This window comes from Amblyomma americanum, chromosome 1 (genome assembly GCF_052857255.1).
Source record: "Amblyomma americanum isolate KBUSLIRL-KWMA chromosome 1, ASM5285725v1, whole genome shotgun sequence".
In the NCBI taxonomy this organism is placed as follows: domain Eukaryota; kingdom Metazoa; phylum Arthropoda; class Arachnida; order Ixodida; family Ixodidae; genus Amblyomma; species Amblyomma americanum.
Window position 1 is genome coordinate 514,163,810 of NC_135497.1, and position 21,300 is coordinate 514,185,109.

The window sequence follows — 21,300 nt, forward strand, 5'->3', positions numbered from 1 at the left end:
CATTGAGGGCAGTTTTAAAAAGGATCCAGTTCTGCTCTATAGAGCGAGAGCAGAAATCATGCAAAAATTTATCAGAAAACATTAATAATTCTGCATTAATTGCATCAAAATTTGCTTTGCCATAACATCTTATGTTCTTTTTAGTAGTTATCTTTTTACTAGTGCGAAATTTAATGTACCCAGTGATAACATCGTGGTCAGAGATGCGTTCCTCATGAGTTATGCCTGAAAATATATCAGGTTTGTTTGTGAGAACTAAGTCAACTACATTGGAAGAGGCTTTAGTTGATCGTGTTGGTTGGTTAATGAGTTGTGTTAGTGAAAAATCAAGGCAAGTGCTGAGAAAAGAATGTGCTTCTGCATCTGTGTCCACTGCGGAAAGTGTTGACCAATTAATTCTTGGAAAATTGAAATCTCCAAAAATAATAACAGCGGAATTGGGAAAACGCGCATACATTTCACTGAGCACCCGATGATATTCATCTGAAAACGCACCAGACATGTCGGGAGGACGGTAGAAAACGCCGATGATGACACGAAATGCACCATCATTCAAAGAAACCCAAACACATTCAAGGAAAGAATCGATAACGATAGGTGTGGCAATGAAATCCTCCTTTATCGCGATGAGAACACCGCCCCCCCCCCCCCCTTCGCAATTGTCTATCGCAGCGAAAAAATTTGAAATTGCATGCACTGGTAAAGATGTTGACATCATGAATAGTGTCGTTCAGCAACGTCTCAGTTAGTACCACTAAAGAAGCTTGACATGAATCGATGAAAGATGATAGTGCAATACCGTTAGCTACAACACTTCTAATGTTGGTGTACAAAAACAGCCATTCGTTATCATTACCACAATGTAATTTGGCAGGTGAGGTGGTCGATGAACGCAGGTTAACGGAAACGGAGGGAGGACATCATTCGCCATCCTCGCGCCCTGATACAAGAATGGCTCGACTTTCGTTGGTGTTCCACATGTAAAGATCATCGTTAACGAAGAGCTTGTTGAAAACGAGTCGCACTTTATCCCCATCTTTCTTAATAGATTTTGAAAACTGGAGAAGCTTCCGTCGCTTTTCGCGAACGGCTTCGTAGTAATCGCGCGAGATGCTTAAATTAGTGTTTTTTAACTTATAGCCGCGGCTCATGACAGTGTCAACTTCCCTTTCATTAAAAAATTTGGCTATGATAGGCCGCTTTTTCTCGGAAGAAAAGCGGCCCACGCGATGTGCTCTGGAAACAGATTCAACAGTAAGCCCAAGTTTTTCTTTACAAAAGTCATTTACGAGACGTTCAGACTCCTCCCAAGTTTCCGACTTCTCTGGATCATCTATACCGTAAAATAGAACATTGGATCGCCTAGAGCGATTTTCAAGGTCGACAATTTTTGCCTGTACATTTGCGAGACCCTTGTCACTGTTCCCCACGAGCTCAGCAGATGGTGCGGTTGCAAATTTCTGCTCTAGATCGTGAACTCGCTTTGTTAGTTTTTCTAAGTCAATTTTTAAGTCTGCGTGAATCTGAAGCACTTTGTTGACAGAGTCTTGAAGGACTGCATTGCTGGCTTCAAGGCGTAAGATGGAACTAGCCACAAGGTCCAGCTTTTCCTCTTGAGCCTTAGTCATGGGTCCCGGGTTTAGCTCGACATCGCCTCCCAAAACTAGCAGACACCATAAATAGGATACACCAGCGCGGAAACTTTTTAAAACATGAGGTGGCCACGACACCGCTAAAAGACAGACGTCATCGTCACGGTAAGAATAAGCGTCATAGTAACCAACCTGTAGATACATCAGTGGTGAGCGTGGGATCGCAGTGGCGGTGCCGTGGCCCAGAGGGGCGTCGAAAGGCGCGCACTTTTGTACCGCCCGATCAGCAGTCAGAGTCCCACGTTGCCAGACGGAATCGACCACTGCGTCCAGAAGTGGCGGAGCATCCAGAATAGGTGACGCAGGCAAAAAACATGTTGATAGGCCGCAGTCGGTTGACGTACACGCGCCGAGCTGGGAGCTTGTATCGTTGAGGCATTCCGTCTTGTGCATCGTCCATGGCCGGCCCAGGAAAATCAGCAGCAGCACCTGTAGATACATCAGTGGTGAGCGTGGGATCGCAGTGGCGGTGCCGTGGCCCAGAGGGGCGTCGAAAGGCGCGCACTTTTGTACCGCCCGATCAGCAGTCAGAGTCCCACGTTGCCAGACGGAATCGACCACTGCGTCCAGAAGTGGCGGAGCATCCAGAATAGGTGACGCAGGCAAAAAACATGTTGATAGGCCGCAGTCGGTTGACGTACACGCGCCGAGCTGGGAGCTTGTATCGTTGAGGCATTCCGTCTTGTGCATCGTCCATGGCCGGCCCAGGAAAATCAGCAGCAGCACCTGTAGATACATCAGTGGTGAGCGTGGGATCGCAGTGGCGGTGCCGTGGCCCAGAGGGGCGTCGAAAGGCGCGCACTTTTGTACCGCCCGATCAGCAGTCAGAGTCCCACGTTGCCAGACGGAATCGACCACTGCGTCCAGAAGTGGCGGAGCATCCAGAATAGGTGACGCAGGCAAAAAACATGTTGATAGGCCGCAGTCGGTTGACGTACACGCGCCGAGCTGGGAGCTTGTATCGTTGAGGCATTCCGTCTTGTGCATCGTCCATGGCCGGCCCAGGAAAATCAGCAGCAGCACCTGTAGATACATCAGTTGTGAGCGTGGGATCGCAGTGGCGGTGCCGTGGCCCCTTCGCGTCTTTCCCCTCTCTTCTCGTCACTTTTTGCACGCTGGAATGCCGGCGCTCCTCCGCTGGCCCCTCGCACTCGCCCCCTCCGCCGGCTGCCGAGGCGAGCGAACCAATGCTAGAAGTCCGGTGCTGACGTAACGAGCGCGGATTCGGGCGAAAGCCCAGCACCGCAGGTCGCCGCTAGCCGTGGAGGCGGGAGTTTTCAAAATTCTATTGTAAATTATCGGCTCGCTTTTGAGGTCTTGTACGCGGCATGAACGCTCGTTGGCCTGCACCCTATACGTATGGTGATCATTTTATAGACAACTTCAAACACCCTTTTCAGGGCCCTTTAATTATTATTCTTCGACAAGTTTTCCGTTCTTCCAAGTTGGCCTCATTTTGCTCCACCGTCAACTAATCACACTCGAAAGAAGTTATGTGTGTAGTGTTGGCAGCCAAATAAACTCACGTGCGCGCAAGATTCACGCAAGACGAAACCGAAACTAACCGCGTCACAGCGGCCGCCGAGAAAGTGGGCGCGCCCTTCAGTAATTCGTGACACCGGCCAGCGTGCTGAGGCTAAGGGGGCCGGCGTTATTTCGACCAGGTGAAAATAACGGAAAGCCAAACCAAATCGTTATTCCGACCTGGTCGTAATAACGAAAGCGTTATTTTCACCCGTGGATTATAGATTGGCTTGGCGTCATTTGTGATTTGTGGATCGCGGTCGTGCGAGCGCGGGCGTTTTGCATCGCTTGCTTGTGTGATGACCCCCATAATGCGCAGGTCCACACGGGACGGAGAGGCAAAGAGACACCGTATGGCTCAGTTTAAACAAACAGGTATATTCAATAATTACACATGATTAAGATTATACATCAGAGGCTGGGGCGTCCGAGCTTACGTGCCGACGACTTCATGGGGGCGATGGAGTGGCTCCGGAGTTGGGCTCGAGCGGTTGCTGGCAGAAGCTGCACGCCGACGGGCTTCGGCGCTGAAGGCCCTCTTGGCGAACGATGTCGTCCTGAGCGTGCTTGCAGTAGAATTTCAATAGTCGTCCGTTTCTTCGAGGATGGTTCACAAACCCTTCCTCTAGTGTCGTTCGGCTTGGAAGATGAACAGGAGGCGAGCTTGTAGATGATGACAGCAGAGCATATTTTACAACATACATATGCAGAGAGTTAAACTGGAAAAAGCAGAACTGAATTTACAAAAGAACAAACTTTGCACTACTTTACTCATCGACCGGGCAGGTTAGTGCCTAAGTAGCATCACATTACATGCTAAGCATGGAGCCCCAGCTCAGACTGGACTGCATCCGTTTACATGTGCTTTTAAGCACTTGATTAACAAAGGACTAAGGGCGGTCATTTCCAGTGGCCCGCCCAAAGCATCAATTCTCCAATCCAAAATAACATGCGAGATGGGGACCGCCCCTTGGGTTGGGCTTAGCCTCGAACCCAGAGTCTCTTAACAATACAAACTAAATAAGCAACAAAAACGCCACCACTCTCTCTCAAGTGAGAGTATACACAGGCTCTCTCATCGGAGCTAATTCACTAGCGCCTGTCTTTCCACATTCTTGGCGAGTACTGCCTGTCCGCCATGACAGGTGTCCGTCACGGCCCTTCTGGGAAGCTGTGGGTGCCTTCCCGGCGATAGCCCACGACAAAGGGGGGGAGGGAAAGAATGTTGTCTTCGCGGAAGCGCATAGCGTCGGCTGTGGTACGGCGCGCTCTGGCCCGCTGACATCTCCCTTGTCCTGGAATGTGCCCGGAAATTGTGGAGGATAAAGCCTGTTTCCCCGGGGCGGCGGCGGGTCCGGTTTTTCTGGTCGTCACTCAAAGAGCATGGCTGGGGTAATTGATGATGCCGCTGTCACGGGTCTCCGTCTACGCCGCGCCGTCGAACGTGGATCCTCGTAGCACACACGGAATGTCACACTCGCTCACCCTCCAGAAGAATGTTCTCCGAACATTTGAGTCCACGCAGCTCCCCTTGTCTTTCTGAATCGCCTCGCACAGTGCGTCCGACAAAACACTTTTCGCTGCACTCAACACCACTGCACTACACCATATGCCTCCGCTGTCAATACCGGCGTCTCCAGGGGCAGCACTGATCTTCTTTTACAGATAAACATGAAACTCAGCACCCAAGCCTCTCCTTTCTAGTCCAAACTGGACGAAATAAATTTACCACAGTTACAAAGGAGCTCCCACTTCTAGCACGATCACGGCACAGACAAAAATATAGATAACGAAAGGAAGTAGGGCAGGTTCTGCATGCGCTCCGCATGCTCTCCTGTGAAGGTGTTACTTAATGACAGAAAGGTTTTACTACCAACTCCGATAACTTAACACATAAGCACATAGCAATGTTATGAGCTGTGGCATTACACAATTCTAACCAGTTCAAAACTCCGCTCTGTTTACGCCATTAGTCCGACTTAGCTTCCGATTTCGCAGCGGATATCGGCCTTCATGAGTCATACTAAGTAAGTCTGTACCCCTTTGTCTGCTTTGGGACTCGCGAGGGCTCGTGGCAGGAGCCTCTCCTGGCGTTATCTGCGCGGCAACCTCGCGCGCTTCTTCTTCTAGCAATGCATGAAGTAAATCCGGTGGCATTCCGGCCGTCACCTCGGGCGCCTGCCGAACAAATGCAGGAGAGGGCGTTTCTTGCGAACTATCTGCGCGCTCCGCTTCACTTCTGTCCCCATCAAAATCCGCGCTTTCCCTTTCCTCATTTCGTGAATACTGAACCGGTGCCGACTTGAGGCGATTTGCGTGTATCCTTATCAAACGCCGGTTCACGTCTCGGACTCTGAAGTTTACCGGAGAAAGCTTCTCGACAACCTCGCACGGTCCTCTCCACTTCGTCTGGAACTTACGAGCTAGCCCAATCTGCCTTTGGCAGTTTTCAATGTACACGCTGTCCCCCACATCAAACGGCGCGTCTCTAGCACTGCGATCGTGCACCTCCTTCCTGCGCTTCGCCGCTTTCTTTAAGGACTCCTTTGCGATGTCCCTCGCCACTTGCAAGCGCGATTCTAGCTCAACCTTATAGTCGTCCAGTGAAGCGTATGGGACACGACGGGGGCCCTCTGGCACTTCACTAGGCTGGTCCGGGTCTCGGCCGTAGAGAAGAAAGAATGGCGATTCGCCCGTGCTCTCGTGTGCTGCGGAATTGTAGGCAAACATTGCATACGGGAGCCACAAGTCCCAGTCCCGCTGGTCGCGCGAAACAAAATGCGACAGGAACCCGGCCACGGTTTGGTTCAGTCGCTCCACCGCGCCGTTGCAAGCCGGATGGTACGGTGTTGTCTGCTTCTTAGCGATCTTAAGCAGCTCGCAAACTCTCCTCATTAGCTGCGACACGAAGTTCGTTCCCCGATCTGTCAAGAGTTGCCTCGGGGGTCCATGTCGGAGCACGATCTGTTCGACAAATGCTCTTGCAACCGTGTCTGCCTTCTGATCTGGGAGTGCTACCGCTTCCGCGTATTTTGAAAGGTGATCGACAAATACTAAAATGTACTTGTTTCCGGAAGTGGTCGTGGGCAATGGGCCCATTATGTCCATACCTGTCCGCTCGAAGGGAGCCGAAACCTCAGGGAACGGCTGAATTGGAGCTGGTCTTCGTCCCTTGGGTGTTTTTCTTTCGAGACAGGAATGACACTTCGCACAGTAGTCTCTAACATCCTGTCGCATGCCACTCCAAAAGTACAAACGCTCCACACGCCTGCGTGTCTTCGCTACGCCAAAATGACCGGCGCATGGCGCATCGTGAAACGCGCGAAGAACCCTTTCTGTCCACGACCGAGGTATGACGACTCTCTCCCAAGCGGTTTTCTCTGGTCTCCCTTTCCTGGTTGGCCTCGTGCGCCGACACAGGGTGCCGTCTTTGTCAATGAAATAACCTAGCTGTTCGGGATGAGACGGTGCGCCCTCTAAGCTTTCGATTATTCGCTTCAGGTCAGGATCTTTGCACTGCTCTGTGCGTAATTCGGCGGGGTCGACTACGGGGACAAACTCTTCTATAGCTGCCACGGCAGCTGTGCGGCTGAGTGCATCAGCATTCAGATGTGTCTTTCCTGACTTGTGCTCAACTTCAAAGCAGTATTCCTGCAGGTGTAGATTCCATCTAGCGAGTCGCGAGCTAGGGTCCCTGACACTCATCACCCATTTCAGAGGATGGCAGTCTGTGACTAGCTTGAATTTGCGGCCGTAAAGGTAGCATCTGAAGTGCTTTACTGCCCAGACAACGGCGAGGCACTCCCTTTCCGTAGCTCCGTACTTTTGCTCTGTGGGGCTCAACTGTCGGCTAGCAAAAGCAACGGGATGTTCTTTGCCCTCGATAACCTGAGATAGCACGGCACCAACTGCGAACTTTGACGCATCTGTGGCCATAACGAAGGGCAAACTAAAATCCGGGTGGCGTAACAGCGGTGCACTCATTAGCTTCCTTTTCAGGGCCCCAAAAGCATTCTCCGCGTTTTCGTCCCAACGAAAGGCGACATTTTTGGCTGTTAAGGCGGTGAGCGGCTTAGCGAGCTTGGCGAACTCCTCTATGTGCCTTCGGTAGTAACCGATCAGGCCGAGAAACTGCCGGACCTGGCGGACGCTAGTCGGGGATGGAAAATCCGAGACACACCTTAGTTTCTCAGGGTCCGGTCGCACGCCGTCAGCTGAAACAACGTGCCCGAGGTATTTCACCTCGTTTTTGAGGAATTGGCACTTAGAGGGCTTCAGTTTGAGACCCGCTGCTCTTAGTCGCACCAAAACCTGCTCAATATCGCGCAAATGGTTATCAAAACTGCCACTGTATATGATAATGTCATCCATATACACGAAGCACAGCCTCCCCAGAAGACCTGCCAGGATAACATCAGCGGTTCTCTGCCAGACAGCAGGGCTGTTGGCCATACCCATCGGCATTCTTTTCCATTCATAGTGCCCTGAGGGCGTGTTGAATGCCGTTTTCTCGGCATCTGCCGGATCCATTGCTATCTGCCAGAATCCCGCCGCCATGTCCACTACCGTGAAGTACCTGGCAGAGCCCAGCTGAGAAAGCGTCTCCTGTATATTGGGGATGGGGTATGGATCGATGCGAGTTACGGCATTTAGTTTGCGGTAGTCCACTACCAATCGATACGAGCCATCTGGCTTTTCCACCAATAGTGCTGGTGCTCCCCAGGGTGACTTTGAGTGTTCGACAATGCCGCGATCAATCAGGTCCTGCACCTGCCGCTCCATCTCCTCACGTTGGGAGTAAGGAATCCTGTACGCACGCTGGTAAACGGGCGATGAAGTGCCGGTTTCTATCCTGTGCTTTATAACGCCACAGCAGCCCAAATCCAGGTTGGACGCGGCGAATACCTCCGAGTAGTCGTTCAGCAAACCAGCCAGAGCCTCCCTCTCCCTGGATTTTACGTGAGAAAGATCGAACGACACCTTTGGAGCAGCCGAAGGACTAGCATGCTCTACAGTTGCGAGTACTGTATCGGTGGGCTCACGTTGCTCTATCGCAGAGGTGAAGAAAGCCAATGTTTTGTTCTTGGGAAGGCTCAGTGGCTGCTGGCTACAGTTAACCACCCGTAGGGGCACTCTGTGGGCGTCATTAACTGTCACGAGGCACGCGGCTGCCTTCAGGCCATTGCTGAGAGAGTCGACCGGCTCAAGCACTCCCACGGCGCCGCTCTCTACATCTGAAGGCACAAACGCGTACAAAATGTGCTCCGACCAAGGAAGGACGACCGCCTCCTCGACCAGCCGGACGGCAACCCGCGAATATACCTTCTCCAATGATCCCACTGTTTGACGGGTGTCAATATCGGTAATGCGAATCTCAGCCCCTCTCCTGTTCAAAAACGGAACTTTTGAGCCGCCCGCATTAACCTCTTCCTCAGAGAATGAGACTACTACCTTCCCTTTTCTCAAAAAATCCTGCCCTAATATACCTGACACTCCGTTTGGCAGAGACACCGTGTCCGGGCATACGTAGCAGGGGTGCTCCAATGCAATTCCGCCGAGAGAGAAGTGTAACCGGTAGAGTCCACTTATGCCAAGAGGATCCCCCGTTATGCCTACAAATTTGGTTGCCATACCACCAGACGCTTCCAACACCTCGCGGTCCCCCTTCCTTCGAAGCGTGTTAAAACTGCTCTCCTTAAGCAATGTCACCTTTGACCCCGTATCTATCAACAATTCCATACAACAACCATTTAACCTGCAACGCACAACAGGGCATGCCTCGTCGGCCACACAAACTACCACCACCTCATCATCTACTGCTCCCTCCCCACGCTCCTCAGGCTGGGGAGGATTAACTAGTTTTTTGACTCGGTATCTGGAACCCCGCTGTAGGCTTGCTTAGGGCGTGTCTCGCCTGCTTCTCTTTGTGGCTCCCCACGGCGCACGTTTTGGCAGAACCTGGCGATGTGTCCGCGACCCTGGCAAGCGAAGCATACGATTTCTTGAAAATCTCGCATACCGCGCCTGTAGCTTTGTGGCGGTCTCCGGTTTCCAGCGAATGGGCGCTGTTGAGCGCGCGCTTCAACCTGGCGTTCTACCTGCTGAGTTAGCAGCTGTTCCAAGCGACCTAACCGCTCTGTCAAGAGAGCAACCTCAGGGTTGAGCACCGCTCTCTCTATGACGCGTACTCTCGCTGCGGCTGTCGTTAACGCCTCATTTCGTTCCTCATCCAATGCGGCCTGCACGGCTTCGTCGAAATTGCTCGGCTTGCGCGAGAGCACGAACCGGCGCACGGGGTCTTGCAGACCAGCCACGAACAAAGCGGTCATTTCCTCTTTAAGTATATCCTCCGCGTATTTCTTCCTTAGCTGGTCTCCTTCCTCCTCCCTGCTTAACGTATCGCGTGCTAGGCGCTGAAGCCGCGACGCAAATGTTCGCACGTCCTCCCCTACCATCTGTCCGGCGTCACGGAACTTCTGTACCCGCACGTGACGTGGTTCAGTGTCGAAATGCTCAAACGCGAGCTTCTTAAATTCCGCAAATGATTTTGTGGATTTTACTTTTTCGTCTCGCCAGGCAAAATCATGAGCAGCTCCTGCCATCTTACACCTAGCCATTCCCAGCATTTGAGCATCGGACCATCCCCCCATTTTCCCAATCTCTTCTAGCATGGAAAAGAAATCGCAGATTGGAACCCCTGTCTTATCTCCCGTAAACGTCGGAATGACGCTTCCTAATGCCAGCATGCTTGCTCCGAGCGACGGCTGTGGAGTGGGAGCTCCCTCAGATACAGTCATTTTTTTTTTTCAAGCCCTCCAGTGTCTCAAGCCTCTCAAATGGGGGTAAAAGTCCCACAATCAGTCCCGTGATTCCCTTTTGATTACAATTTTGAAGTCATGAATGTCACAGCATTCAGAGGACATTTGCTTTTGAGACCCCACTTCTGACACCAGTGTGATGACCCCCATAATGCGCAGGTCCACACGGGACGGAGAGGCAAAGAGACACCGTATGGCTCAGTTTAAACAAACAGGTATATTCAATAATTACACATGATTAAGATTATACATCAGAGGCTGGGGCGTCCGAGCTTACGTGCCGACGACTTCATGGGGGCGATGGAGTGGCTCCGGAGTTGGGCTCGAGCGGTTGCTGGCAGAAGCTGCACGCCGACGGGCTTCGGCGCTGAAGGCCCTCTTGGCGAACGATGTCGTCCTGAGCGTGCTTGCAGTAGAATTTCAATAGTCGTCCGTTTCTTCGAGGATGGTTCACAAACCCTTCCTCTAGTGTCGTTCGGCTTGGAAGATGAACAGGAGGCGAGCTTGTAGATGATGACAGCAGAGCATATTTTACAACATACATATGCAGAGAGTTAAACTGGAAAAAGCAGAACTGAATTTACAAAAGAACAAACTTTGCACTACTTTACTCATCGACCGGGCAGGTTAGTGCCTAAGTAGCATCACATTACATGCTAAGCATGGAGCCCCAGCTCAGACTGGACTGCATCCGTTTACATGTGCTTTTAAGCACTTGATTAACAAAGGACTAAGGGCGGTCATTTCCAGTGGCCCGCCCAAAGCATCAATTCTCCAATCCAAAATAACATGCGAGATGGGGACCGCCCCTTGGGTTGGGCTTAGCCTCGAACCCAGAGTCTCTTAACAATACAAACTAAATAAACAACAAAAACGCCACCACTCTCTCTCAAGTGAGAGTATACACAGGCTCTCTCATCGGAGCTAATTCACTAGCGCCTGTCTTTCCACATTCTTGGCGAGTACTGCCTGTCCGCCATGACAGGTGTCCGTCACGGCCCTTCTGGGAAGCTGTGGGTGCCTTCCCGGCGATAGCCCACGACAAAGGGGGGGGGAGGGAAAGAATGTTGTCTTCGCGGAAGCGCATAGCGTCGGCTGTGGTACGGCGCGCTCTGGCCCGCTGACAGCTCCCTTGTCCTGGAATGTGCCCGGAAATTGTGGAGGATAAAGCCTGTTTCCCCGGGGCGGCGGCGGGTCCGGTTTTTCTGGTCGTCACTCAAAGAGCATGGCTGGGGTAATTGATGATGCCGCTGTCACGGGTCTCCGTCTACGCCGCGCCGTCGAACGTGGATCCTCGTAGCACACACGGAATGTCACACTTGTTTGGTCGGCCTCTGGATGCTCTGGACGTGTGGTGTGGCACATTCGTTGTGAAAGGACGCTTGTGTGGTTTGTGGGCTCGCACTTGTGTAGTGCCTGTGCCTTCGAAGGCGCTCCAGAAAAATGAGTCTTTTCGAAGCTTTCTCAGGAAAATCTTGTCGTAATTGACCGCATGAAAATACGCTTTCATTTCGCGTAATTTATGGGTTGACCGAGTGGGCATATGTGCGCTCATCCGTTCCGAGCTTTCGTCCTGATTTGCGCAGAGTATAGGCAAGTTTGTAATGTGAATTCTTTACAACGTGATCGGGCACGGTGGTTCTGCAGTCCCCGAGGCATCCGTCGGTTGAAGCGAGCAGCGGTCCCATACGTACAGGGTCGTCCGCCCTGAACACGCGAGCTCATGGTCGCGCTCTCTGGAAGGCCACTGCGTCCGACACGGCCACTCATCGCAGCCGAGTGGCGCAGAACTTGGACCTAGGCGTGGCGCTTCCCGTCACCTGCCACTTCGCTTCGATGCGCGGCCGTGTCGGACGCAGTGGCCCTCCAGAGAGCGCGACCATGAGCTCGCGTTACGACAAGAGAAGGCTGCTAGTGGCACGTCGACAGGACCAGATGGTATCCCGATTATGTTAATAAAGAAGTTAGGACCAAAATCCAAGCAAACATTAATAGAGTTAGTGAACAAAATGATAGTGCATGGATGAATGGCGATCAAGTAGAATGAACATGATATATAGGGGAAAGGGGGACAAAGCTGACATAAGCAAATACCATCCCATAACAGTGAGGTGTGTGGTTTATAAGGTGGTGATGCAGATTATAAAGGACAGATTGCAGGCTTAGGTGGAGAACGAGGGGGCGCTAGGGGAGCTACACAATGGGTTCTGGAAACAGAGGAGGTTGGAGCTATAGACAATCTGTTTTCTTTGAAGCATTATATAGAGATTGCTGAAAATGAACACAAGCCCCTATGGCTAGCATTTCTCGATATCAGGCGAGCCTACGGCAACGTTATTCAAGAGGATTTGTGGGACATACTGGACACATTTGATGTGCCCAGTATGACACATTCAATGGCGATCAAGTAGAATGAACACGATATATAAGGGAAAGGGGGACAAAGCTGACATAAGCAAATACCGTCCTTCAGAAACGCACTGCGACGAGTCTCGGTTAGCCTGAGCAGCTGTCTGTGGAAGGTATTTAGCAATGATCGAAGAGGGAGCATACCTGGAGGGTGCGAAGATGCGGTACGCGTGCGCTTCTTCACTGCTATCGCGGTGGCCGCATTAATCCCATATAATCATCGCTATATTGGAATCTAGAAATTGTGTATTTTAAGGTGCAGGCGACAAGAATAAAGCGGATGGCAGAAACAAAACTGTCGGAGCGAACCCGCGCAAGCGCATTTCGTACAGCGCTGTTTGTGCCGTCTCCCGCGGCATAGTTTCGTTTTTGTGCTGTCGTTCGCGCTAGTGTCGAAGTAACTGTGCCAACAGACGCACAAAAAATCACATGGTCTGTCAGTATGTTGGCGTTGGCCTGGGTGCTTCCAGACGTCGCCGAACGCAGCGGCGAACAAGTGCCTATATAGAGTACGTGTATAGTATTGCTTTTTCTGGCCGGCGTCGCCATTACGCGCGTATTGAACGAATTCCGGGACGGTGTAAACTGCCATCGTGAGATGACTTTCGCGACGTACGACAAGGGAATTATGCAACAACTGCATTATGTAACAGATATAGGCGATCGAGTTTCAGTTGTAGGGGCTTCTGTGGTAGCTGGACTATCTGGCTCATATGAAAAAAAAAAACGTACCGGGAAAAACGCAGCAACCGCGAACGTAACAGCGGGTTCTACTAGATGTTTGTTTTGCAAAGGGAAAAATTAATCCTGCCTTTTTTCATTGCAAGGGCTAGAAGCGCTAGATGCGGAATTCCATCTCATATCGATATCACCGTTTCGCTGTGCCGCATGCAAGCACTATGATCAGTGAGTTTAGTGGTAAAACCCTTTGTGCGCGATCCTTCCTCAAACACACGCTCACACAGTGAATTCTCGTTGTTTCGTGCTCGCTTTTATAGCTCAAACTTTCGGTCAATCTATTGGAACTGGATCAAGAGCGCCAAGAGTGAGCGCGTGTGTGCGGCGGTGGTTTTGTAGCCGTGCTCCCTTTGAGCAGTCTTATATATAAATTTGTCGCTATAATAAACTTTTGAGATTTGCGACAAGTCTTTTGAAGATGAAGACAATATATCCAACGGTCATTACGTTTAGGGACAAATTGTGCGCGCGCCATGGGTGGGAAATATATAAATGGCCACGTATCCAATGGCCAGGCATTGGTTTGGTTTATGGGGGTTTAACGTCCCAAAGCGACTCAGGCTATGAGAGACGCCGTTGTGAAGGGCTCCGGGAATTTCGACCACGTGGGGTTCTTTAACGTGCACTGACATCGCACAGTACACGGGCCTATAGAATTTCGCCATTGAAATTCGACCGCCGCGGCCGGGACGGCACCCGCGTCTTTCGGGTCAGCAGCCGAGCGCCATAACCACTGAGCCACCGCGGCGGCTCTGGTCAGGCATTCGACGCCTCGATACTTTAAACTATTAAGTGACCGAAAATTTGTTCAAACTATGCCGATTAGGAACAAAGGGTAAGGGGGGCAGCTTTGTCGCACTGAAATACGCGATTTTGACGGGAGCGAAGTGCCAGTTTGTAAATACCGCAGGTTGAAATTAAGCGATTTCCCTGTCTGTGTACAGTACCACCTTACATACCCCTCTGGCAATAATGGCCCTCAGCAGCTGAGAAAAGTTAGAAAAAAAAAATTAATCTGACATTAACAGGTCATGCGAATTCACTCAACCACATAGCGCAGGCCACTGTTCTGCTTGAGGAATGATAGGTCACAACAGTAAGAGAAGACTATAAATCAAATTTAGCAAATATTTAGGGCCTCTTGTTAGCAGTTAAAGCTTGATATTACCCAGTTTGTGCAACCGAAGCATAAATCATGAAAATCAGGTAAAGTCCAATTCCTGCTCAAAAAGTTCCTTCAAGAGAATGTAATTTTCCAGTGCAACAGTCTGAAGCTACCGTATAGAAACTGGCAGATGTCTTGAACCTGAAGGCAATAGATAAACTGGCCATGTGATGGTTTCTATGGCATGAATTACTGAGGAAGACATCGTTTCCTTAATTCTCTTTTACAGTGCAGTTTCGGGTAATGCCAATTTCACAAACTTCCTGCAAGAGCCCAGTGCTACAGAATCTGCCTCGTTTGCAGCGAGTTGCAATCCCAGTAGCACTGCTAGGACTGTTATCTTGCCTTTGTAAAATACCTACAAAGAACATTCAATTCAAAGGGCCTAGATTACAATGTTCAGCAAGAGCTTCCCTAGCACTGTCAGCACTCAAGTGCTGAAAGAGGTGGTGGTATTGGTACAAGCATCCCACTCAGTGATGATGCAATTAGAAAAGGCACTACCCTCCTGTAAGCAAGTTGAAACTAGCCCCTCCTATGCAATAAAAGTAGGCACGTGCAGTGCCCACAATCATCCTGTTCATTCCCTGATTTACATTTTCAGTGGGCTTCAGCACCCGTTTAGCAGTTGTCTCAAAGCAGTATGTTAGTGAATTTTTTTTTCATTAGCTTTGTGGAGCATTTTCTGCTGCAATGTCATAAACAGGAAGGCAAAATGCGGTTCTGCAGCAACACTTCAGACTGTGATGCGACACACGGCAAGCACTTACCTCAAAGATGAGTAGGTTGCTCAGAGGAAACAATGTGGTGGCTGGGTATAGCCTTAAAAAAAACTGCTTTGTAACACGGTTTTTCTATACGGCCAACGAAGTTGTTACTCATTTACTCATACGCTTCATCAATTACTGACAGGGCGTGTCGGTAGGAACACTTTATTTGGCAAGGAAGTCCTGGCCGACGTGGGCCTAATGCGACTCTGCCTGTAGGCCAAGGTGCAGACTTGTGGGCACAATCTTGAGCCAGTAGCCTGGAACGGGGAATAGGTGCCTTGGACCAGAGAATGCCGCGCCATGCAAGGTCGGCTGCTGCAGTCCCTCCACTACTGTCAGTCATACACAGGGTTGGATGCCATGAAAAGAGAAAAAAGTATGCAAGCTCAGAACAATAAAATGCAACTAATAAACCACTAAGAGAAACCCACAAACAAATACACAAAAAATGGAATGCATATGAGGGAAAAAAGATAAGGACATCTCCCAACAGGCTACATCAGCAGCCCACGCACTCCTGTAGTGGCTTTGCGTATGGACATTAGAAAGATCCTTAAAAAAAAGGATAAAAGGAACATTGTTCAAGATGTGCCAGAGAAACCACACACAAAAAGAGGTGTGTACAAGGCAGAGACCAAGAATGAATAAAAACAGTCAAGACAAACAACGAAAGGGTTTCTGAAAGGCTTCTGACGCTGGCACACCGGAGCTCACAAGCTCCATATGCTAAAGCCAAAACCTTAAAAGGGCGGAGACATCAAATTTTTGATTGGAGTGTTCTTAGTTTCAAACATTGCATACTCCCACCCGGCGCGTGATACGTACTCTGCAATTCAAATATGCACATTAAATGTCGCATTATTTATACTGAGCGATTTCGGTTTCTGAGTGTCGGGGTGCATTATGACGCCACTCCCGAGGAAGAGCAGCAACCTTGGTCATGTGGGCTCCAAAAGTAGTGACACAGGGACCGCTGCATCGTCTGCTCTCCTACACATGCTGTGCATATCAGGGCCTTTCGAAATGCCGGCCAGTCCTGCGATATGCTTTATTTTCGAGTAGTTCAAATTATAACACAGATATTTGAAATTACAATACAAACATGTTTCCACAAAATGCAGTGATGAAAAGAAACATTTCATTCCTCTTCATAATTTATCGCATACTAAAGCTTACTGACCATCTCAATGAATTAGAAAAGATCATGTAGAATGGTACAATTAGTCTGAGCCATAGCTGTGTTCAGGAAAAAACATGACAGCTTGACTTTGTAAGCTGCTGAACGACAATCTTTCGGCTTTTCATTTCTCGGCCTTTTGGCAAAGATCATAGCACCGAAGCGCGGCCTTGTGGTAGAGCATCCGCCTCACATTCGGGAGGTGCTGTGTTCGATTCGCAGTGCCGCCGGGTACCCACCGGTTTTAAGATTTCCCCGCCATGGTGCTCGGCTCATCTAGGGTGAGATGCTTGGGAGAAGGGTCTTCAGCCAGACGGTGCCTTGACGGATCAGAGATAAGTTCCGCCGTCAAGCAACCCTAAATCCACCTCGTGCGGTAGAAGCCCATCGTTTTTTTTTTTTAAACCCGTCATGCACACCTGCCGATGCGTGTGAGCCAGACACAACGGGAGCAAGCAAATACCGCTGCACTTTGCTCGAAGGAGGTTTGTGAGCGGAGTGAGCTATGGCACATCTCTCTTGAGGCTAGAGAAGTGAACGTTGTAAGTTTTGTAACTGGCACAAGGCAAAAGTTTTGGACTGCGGGTTTTAACCACGTGGAGACGTTTTCGTGCCCGCATTTGACGAGAATTTTGAGGCGCAGGCTATCCTTCCCATGCAGTGCAGCCCTGGAGAGCCGAGCACTAGGCTGGGGGACCGCCTGTTCCCATTGGATTAATTGGCTGGTGGACCGGAGGCCGCGAGAATCGTACCCACGACCTCCCGTAGCCGAGGCGAGCACTCAAGCATGAGGCCACGGCTGCAGTGGAGATGCTCTTGTCACAGTTCAGACATTGAAAAGGCGTATGACGTGGCGTGGCATTGTTGAGAAACATTAATGACAAAAAATCAATGAACAGCAGCTTAAGCTACAACAAGAGTGAGAGCATTAACAAGACGACCTCTTCCACACTCCCTTGTGACACCTCCAGCCGTGGAATGCTGCCCCAGATGCAGCATTCTTGACGGGACATGGCCCGCTTAACTCTTGTGTATGGGTTTCACCACACTGGAATCCCTGGCCGTAACGGACCCACAGATGCTGGCACATTTCAACTAGGAATCTGTGCAGGAATTTCAGCAGCTGTTTCCCTTCTCACTGGACGAAATGTGCCTGACTGGTCCGGACTCTTAGATTTGGAAGTTTGTTAAAATTATGCTCACAAGTTTTTGGTTTCTTTTAATGGTTCATAAGAGTGGTGGCCATATATGCTGACATAACATGTGCTTTCACAACAGAAACAAAACTCTACTTTGAGAAAATTCCGGAAAATATCTAAACGGCACACTCTGCATACTTTCAGGGACTCCATACACTGTTCATTGTACAGCAAAAGAATATTTCAGGCTTTCAAGAAGGAACCCTTGAACAAGAGGGCAGACAAAGGTTGGTTTGCTCATCACTGAGAAGCACTGCCTTTTACTGCCTTTCCAATGAAGGCACACACTGGCATCCCTTTCGATAGCAGCAATGCCACAGGACAAGCACCAAGCGATTTCCACAAAAAGTAACAGCTTTTTACGACCTCGTCATCACAGCTCGAGCCGCAGAGAAACTAGCCTCGGTTTGTTTGTTTCTGCAATAGCCTACAAGATGGACGAGGCCTGAGAGCAAGATTTACAGATCGATTTTGATGCCACACTGGGGTGGCGTGGCACCTCGCATCAGTATACTGAAAGCGCATGAATTCTGCACATTCCTATGACTACGGCTTATTCCACAGAAAATACTTTTGAACGTAGCTGTGTCTATTCATATGCACCAGACCAAACTCAATGAGGACTGTGACAACCTGTACAGAACCAACTAGTATATACAATGCTCGCTTAATTGAAGACAAGAAAAAGACAGCTAAAACAGACAGGCTGCCATGCCTAATACTCATCAGAAGAAAAACTACGTCATGCCAATAAGAACGGACCGTGTGCTGGATACTCACAGTATCGTTAAAACTCTCAGCAGACCTCTGCGTTAATTTCAGTCCGTCCTTTTCCGAGACTTGACCACTTTCTTGACGGTATCCCTCACAACTCCCCGATTTTTCCAGGTAAACGAAATTCCTCTTGACAATTCTAGGTTGCCAGACACCCTTTAAAACCGTCACAGCCCTTCAAAGAAATACTGCAGAACCTTGCTGTTCTGTTCTTGGTTCGTGTAATCTGCAATATCACAAAACAAAAAATTATGCGTGTTGTGCTATTTTTATTCGCAATACAAATCCTGGATAACTTTTTGAAACGATTCCCTGGTATATATTGCCGTCCACAATTTTGCCAAATTCTGGCCATATGATGCATTCAGAGACCAAGAGAAAATGCCAGCCAAGCTAGTCATCATTTTTGGATGCTTTGCCCACATGCAATTGAGCACTGCGGAGAAGACGCCGCTGCTGCCCTGCACAAAGGCAAGGACACAAAGCATCTTAAGAGCAGCTGCGGCTCTTTCACAATGCACAAGTGTAACGGGACAAAGTATCTGAGAATGGTAAGAAATAGTTGACGGACTGGACATGCCATGAAACTTCACCCCCATGGGAAACAAAAATATGGAAACAACTTGCAAGCGCTAGCAAAGGAACTTTTCAAAATTTGTGCCAGCACATTCACAAAAGTTTTATTGAAGTGAAAGTGCCAATAAATGCCAGAGACTAGGAAATGGCGCAAAACCTGGACATAGAGACAGTCACGTGAAGACCAGCAAAAAAATTTTTCATAGGGGCTAATTCAAGCTTGTTGCTAAAACATTGCATTCATAACATCAAAAAAAAAAACATGAAGGAGGAAAGGGGGAGAGAGAAAAATAAAAGGGAAGGTGGCACAAACCTTTGCCTTAAAAATGCAAAAGGCGTTGTTTCGTACCATTTGCAAAAGCTATCAAGTCAGGATTTCGCATTCATTGAAAAGCAGTGCGCAATCACCTTGAAATCAGTGTGTGGCAGATTAGCCAACAACTAAATTACTGTAATAAAATTACAGTAATTAAATTAATTTTCTTGGTAATTTCTAATGTAATTCATTACTTTTGTGGCCTGGCAATTTAGTAATGTAATGAACTACCTTCAAGCAGCAATTGCACGGAAAAGTAATTAATTACTAGCGATATTACTTTTGCTGCGCACCGAGTCCATGCTTCTCCACGTATCTGCCATGCTTTGGCCTCACGTTTGTGGAGATGAGCATATACAAAGCAATGATGCAGTTTATGGGGGTTTAACGTCCCAAAGCAATCGACTATCGCTATGAGGGACGCCATAGTGAAGGGCTCCGGGAATTTTGACCACCTGGGGTTCTTTAACGTGCACTGACATCGCACAGTACTCGGGCCTATAGCATTTCTCCTCCACCGATATGAGACTGCCACAGACAGGATCAAACCAGTCTTTCGGGTCAGCAGCCGAGCACAATATAACCAATAAGCCACCGCGGCGACTAATAATAATAATTGGTTTTTTTGGGGAAATGAAATGGCGCAGTATCTGTCTCGTATATCTTTGGACACCTGAACCGCGCCGTAAGGGAAGGGATAAAGGAGGGAGTGAAATAAGAAAGGAATAGGTGCCGTAGTGGAGGGCTCCGGAATAATTTCGACCACCTGGGGATCTTTAACGTGCACTGACATCGCACAGCACACGGGCGCCTTGTGCTGTGCGATGTCAGTGCACGTTAAAGATCCCCAGGTGGTCGAAATTATTCCGGAGCCCTCCACTACGGCACCTATTCTTCCTTTCTTCTTTCACTCCCTCCTTTATCCCTTCCCTTACGGCGCGGTTCAGGTGTCCAAAGACTCCCAAAGCAAGAATAAATTACGGACGCATTAGAGACTACTTCCATGCTTTGAAGGCGAAAAACATTCACTTTATAATTTATATTGTTTCCTTCCTTTCTAGTGACACACCTACTCATTAGCTTATAGTCATAGGGCAACACATACATTAAATGAACCATTACTTGCCAAGAAGCAACGCGGTTTTGTGGCCCATGGGTTGTGTGATCACCTCGCAATCTGAAGGCCCTTGGTTCAATTCTCTGCACCCTTGGAAGAAATTTTTCTCTTTGCGGATGACGTCATTGGGGGCTATGGACCACTTTTCCTGGACATCGACAACAACGCCGGGTATCGATGTTAATGTGCCACTTAAGTCTTGTGCTTTAAAAGCGCGCAAGCAGTAATAGCCAGCACCCCAGGGAAGCGGCGCACGCGGACGAGAGGTGATGTGTGCGCAGGCGTCGGCACTGCCTTGGTGAAGAGGCTGCATATCAGTCACAGGACTGCTACGCATCTTCCTGCACTGCATGGCCACCAGGAGAGCTCGATGACCAAGGCATGCCCTATGGCACCTTCGCGCAGACGCACTGCGAGTGCTTGAGCAAGTAATTTGACGTCGCCGCACTGACAAGAAGACTCAACTGACATGTATAAGAAAGTTGGCCATGAGTTGTCGGGCTTTTGTGGCCTCATCTGAGGCCGTATTTCTAACTCAAGGGCAAGATAGGCAACAGCGTCCCAGCGACATGCAATGTATTTCCACCAACTTGCCTCCAGAACAAATCAATTGAACAGCAGAATTGGCAGCTTCTCGAGCGCCTGTGCACTTCTGGGATGATGCGTGGATAAGCAGTCACTGCACTCCCGCTGTTTACGCGGATGACAAATTCTTCAAAATCAGGATGGTGGAACCATGTTACACATTGAACGATGTACTTCTGATTGAACAATGATATGACAAAGACCTCATCTACATCAGCAAAGCGGCTGTTCAAATTGACTAAAGAGGGGCAAAATTTTTGACGCCGATTTTCAAGCTCAGTGGCGGTGCAAACAAAAAACTAGAAATTTTGCACAAACTATGACCAATGCGCAACATTTTAGCATCGAAACTAAGTGATTTTCATTACTTAAGGCAGGTAATTGTAATGTATAATGTCATTACTTTTTGAGACCAGTAATTTGTAATGTAATTTAATTACTTCTGTGATTTCTAGGAAAGTAATTAGTCAAAAGTAATTT

General features: G+C 49.2%; 1 protein-coding gene across 1 annotated transcript; it reads right to left on the reverse strand.

The window, feature by feature from the left end:
- Nucleotides 1-219: 219 nt before the first annotated feature.
- LOC144128510 (uncharacterized) lies at nt 220-2,677 on the reverse strand. The gene is made up of 2 exons (XM_077661954.1): nt 1,401-2,677; nt 220-225 (listed from the first exon to the last, which is right to left on the reverse strand). The coding sequence occupies exons 1-2, from the start codon at nt 2,637-2,639 to the stop codon at nt 220-222; spliced, it is 1,245 nt and encodes a 414-aa protein (XP_077518080.1). The 5' UTR covers nt 2,640-2,677.
- Nucleotides 2,678-21,300: the final 18,623 nt, after the last annotated feature.

Excerpts from the sequence above, each read along its gene's own strand:
- LOC144128510 (XM_077661954.1), bottom strand. The coding sequence starts at position 2,639 with ATGCACAAGACGGAATGCCTCAACGATACAAGCTCCCAGCTCGGCGCG.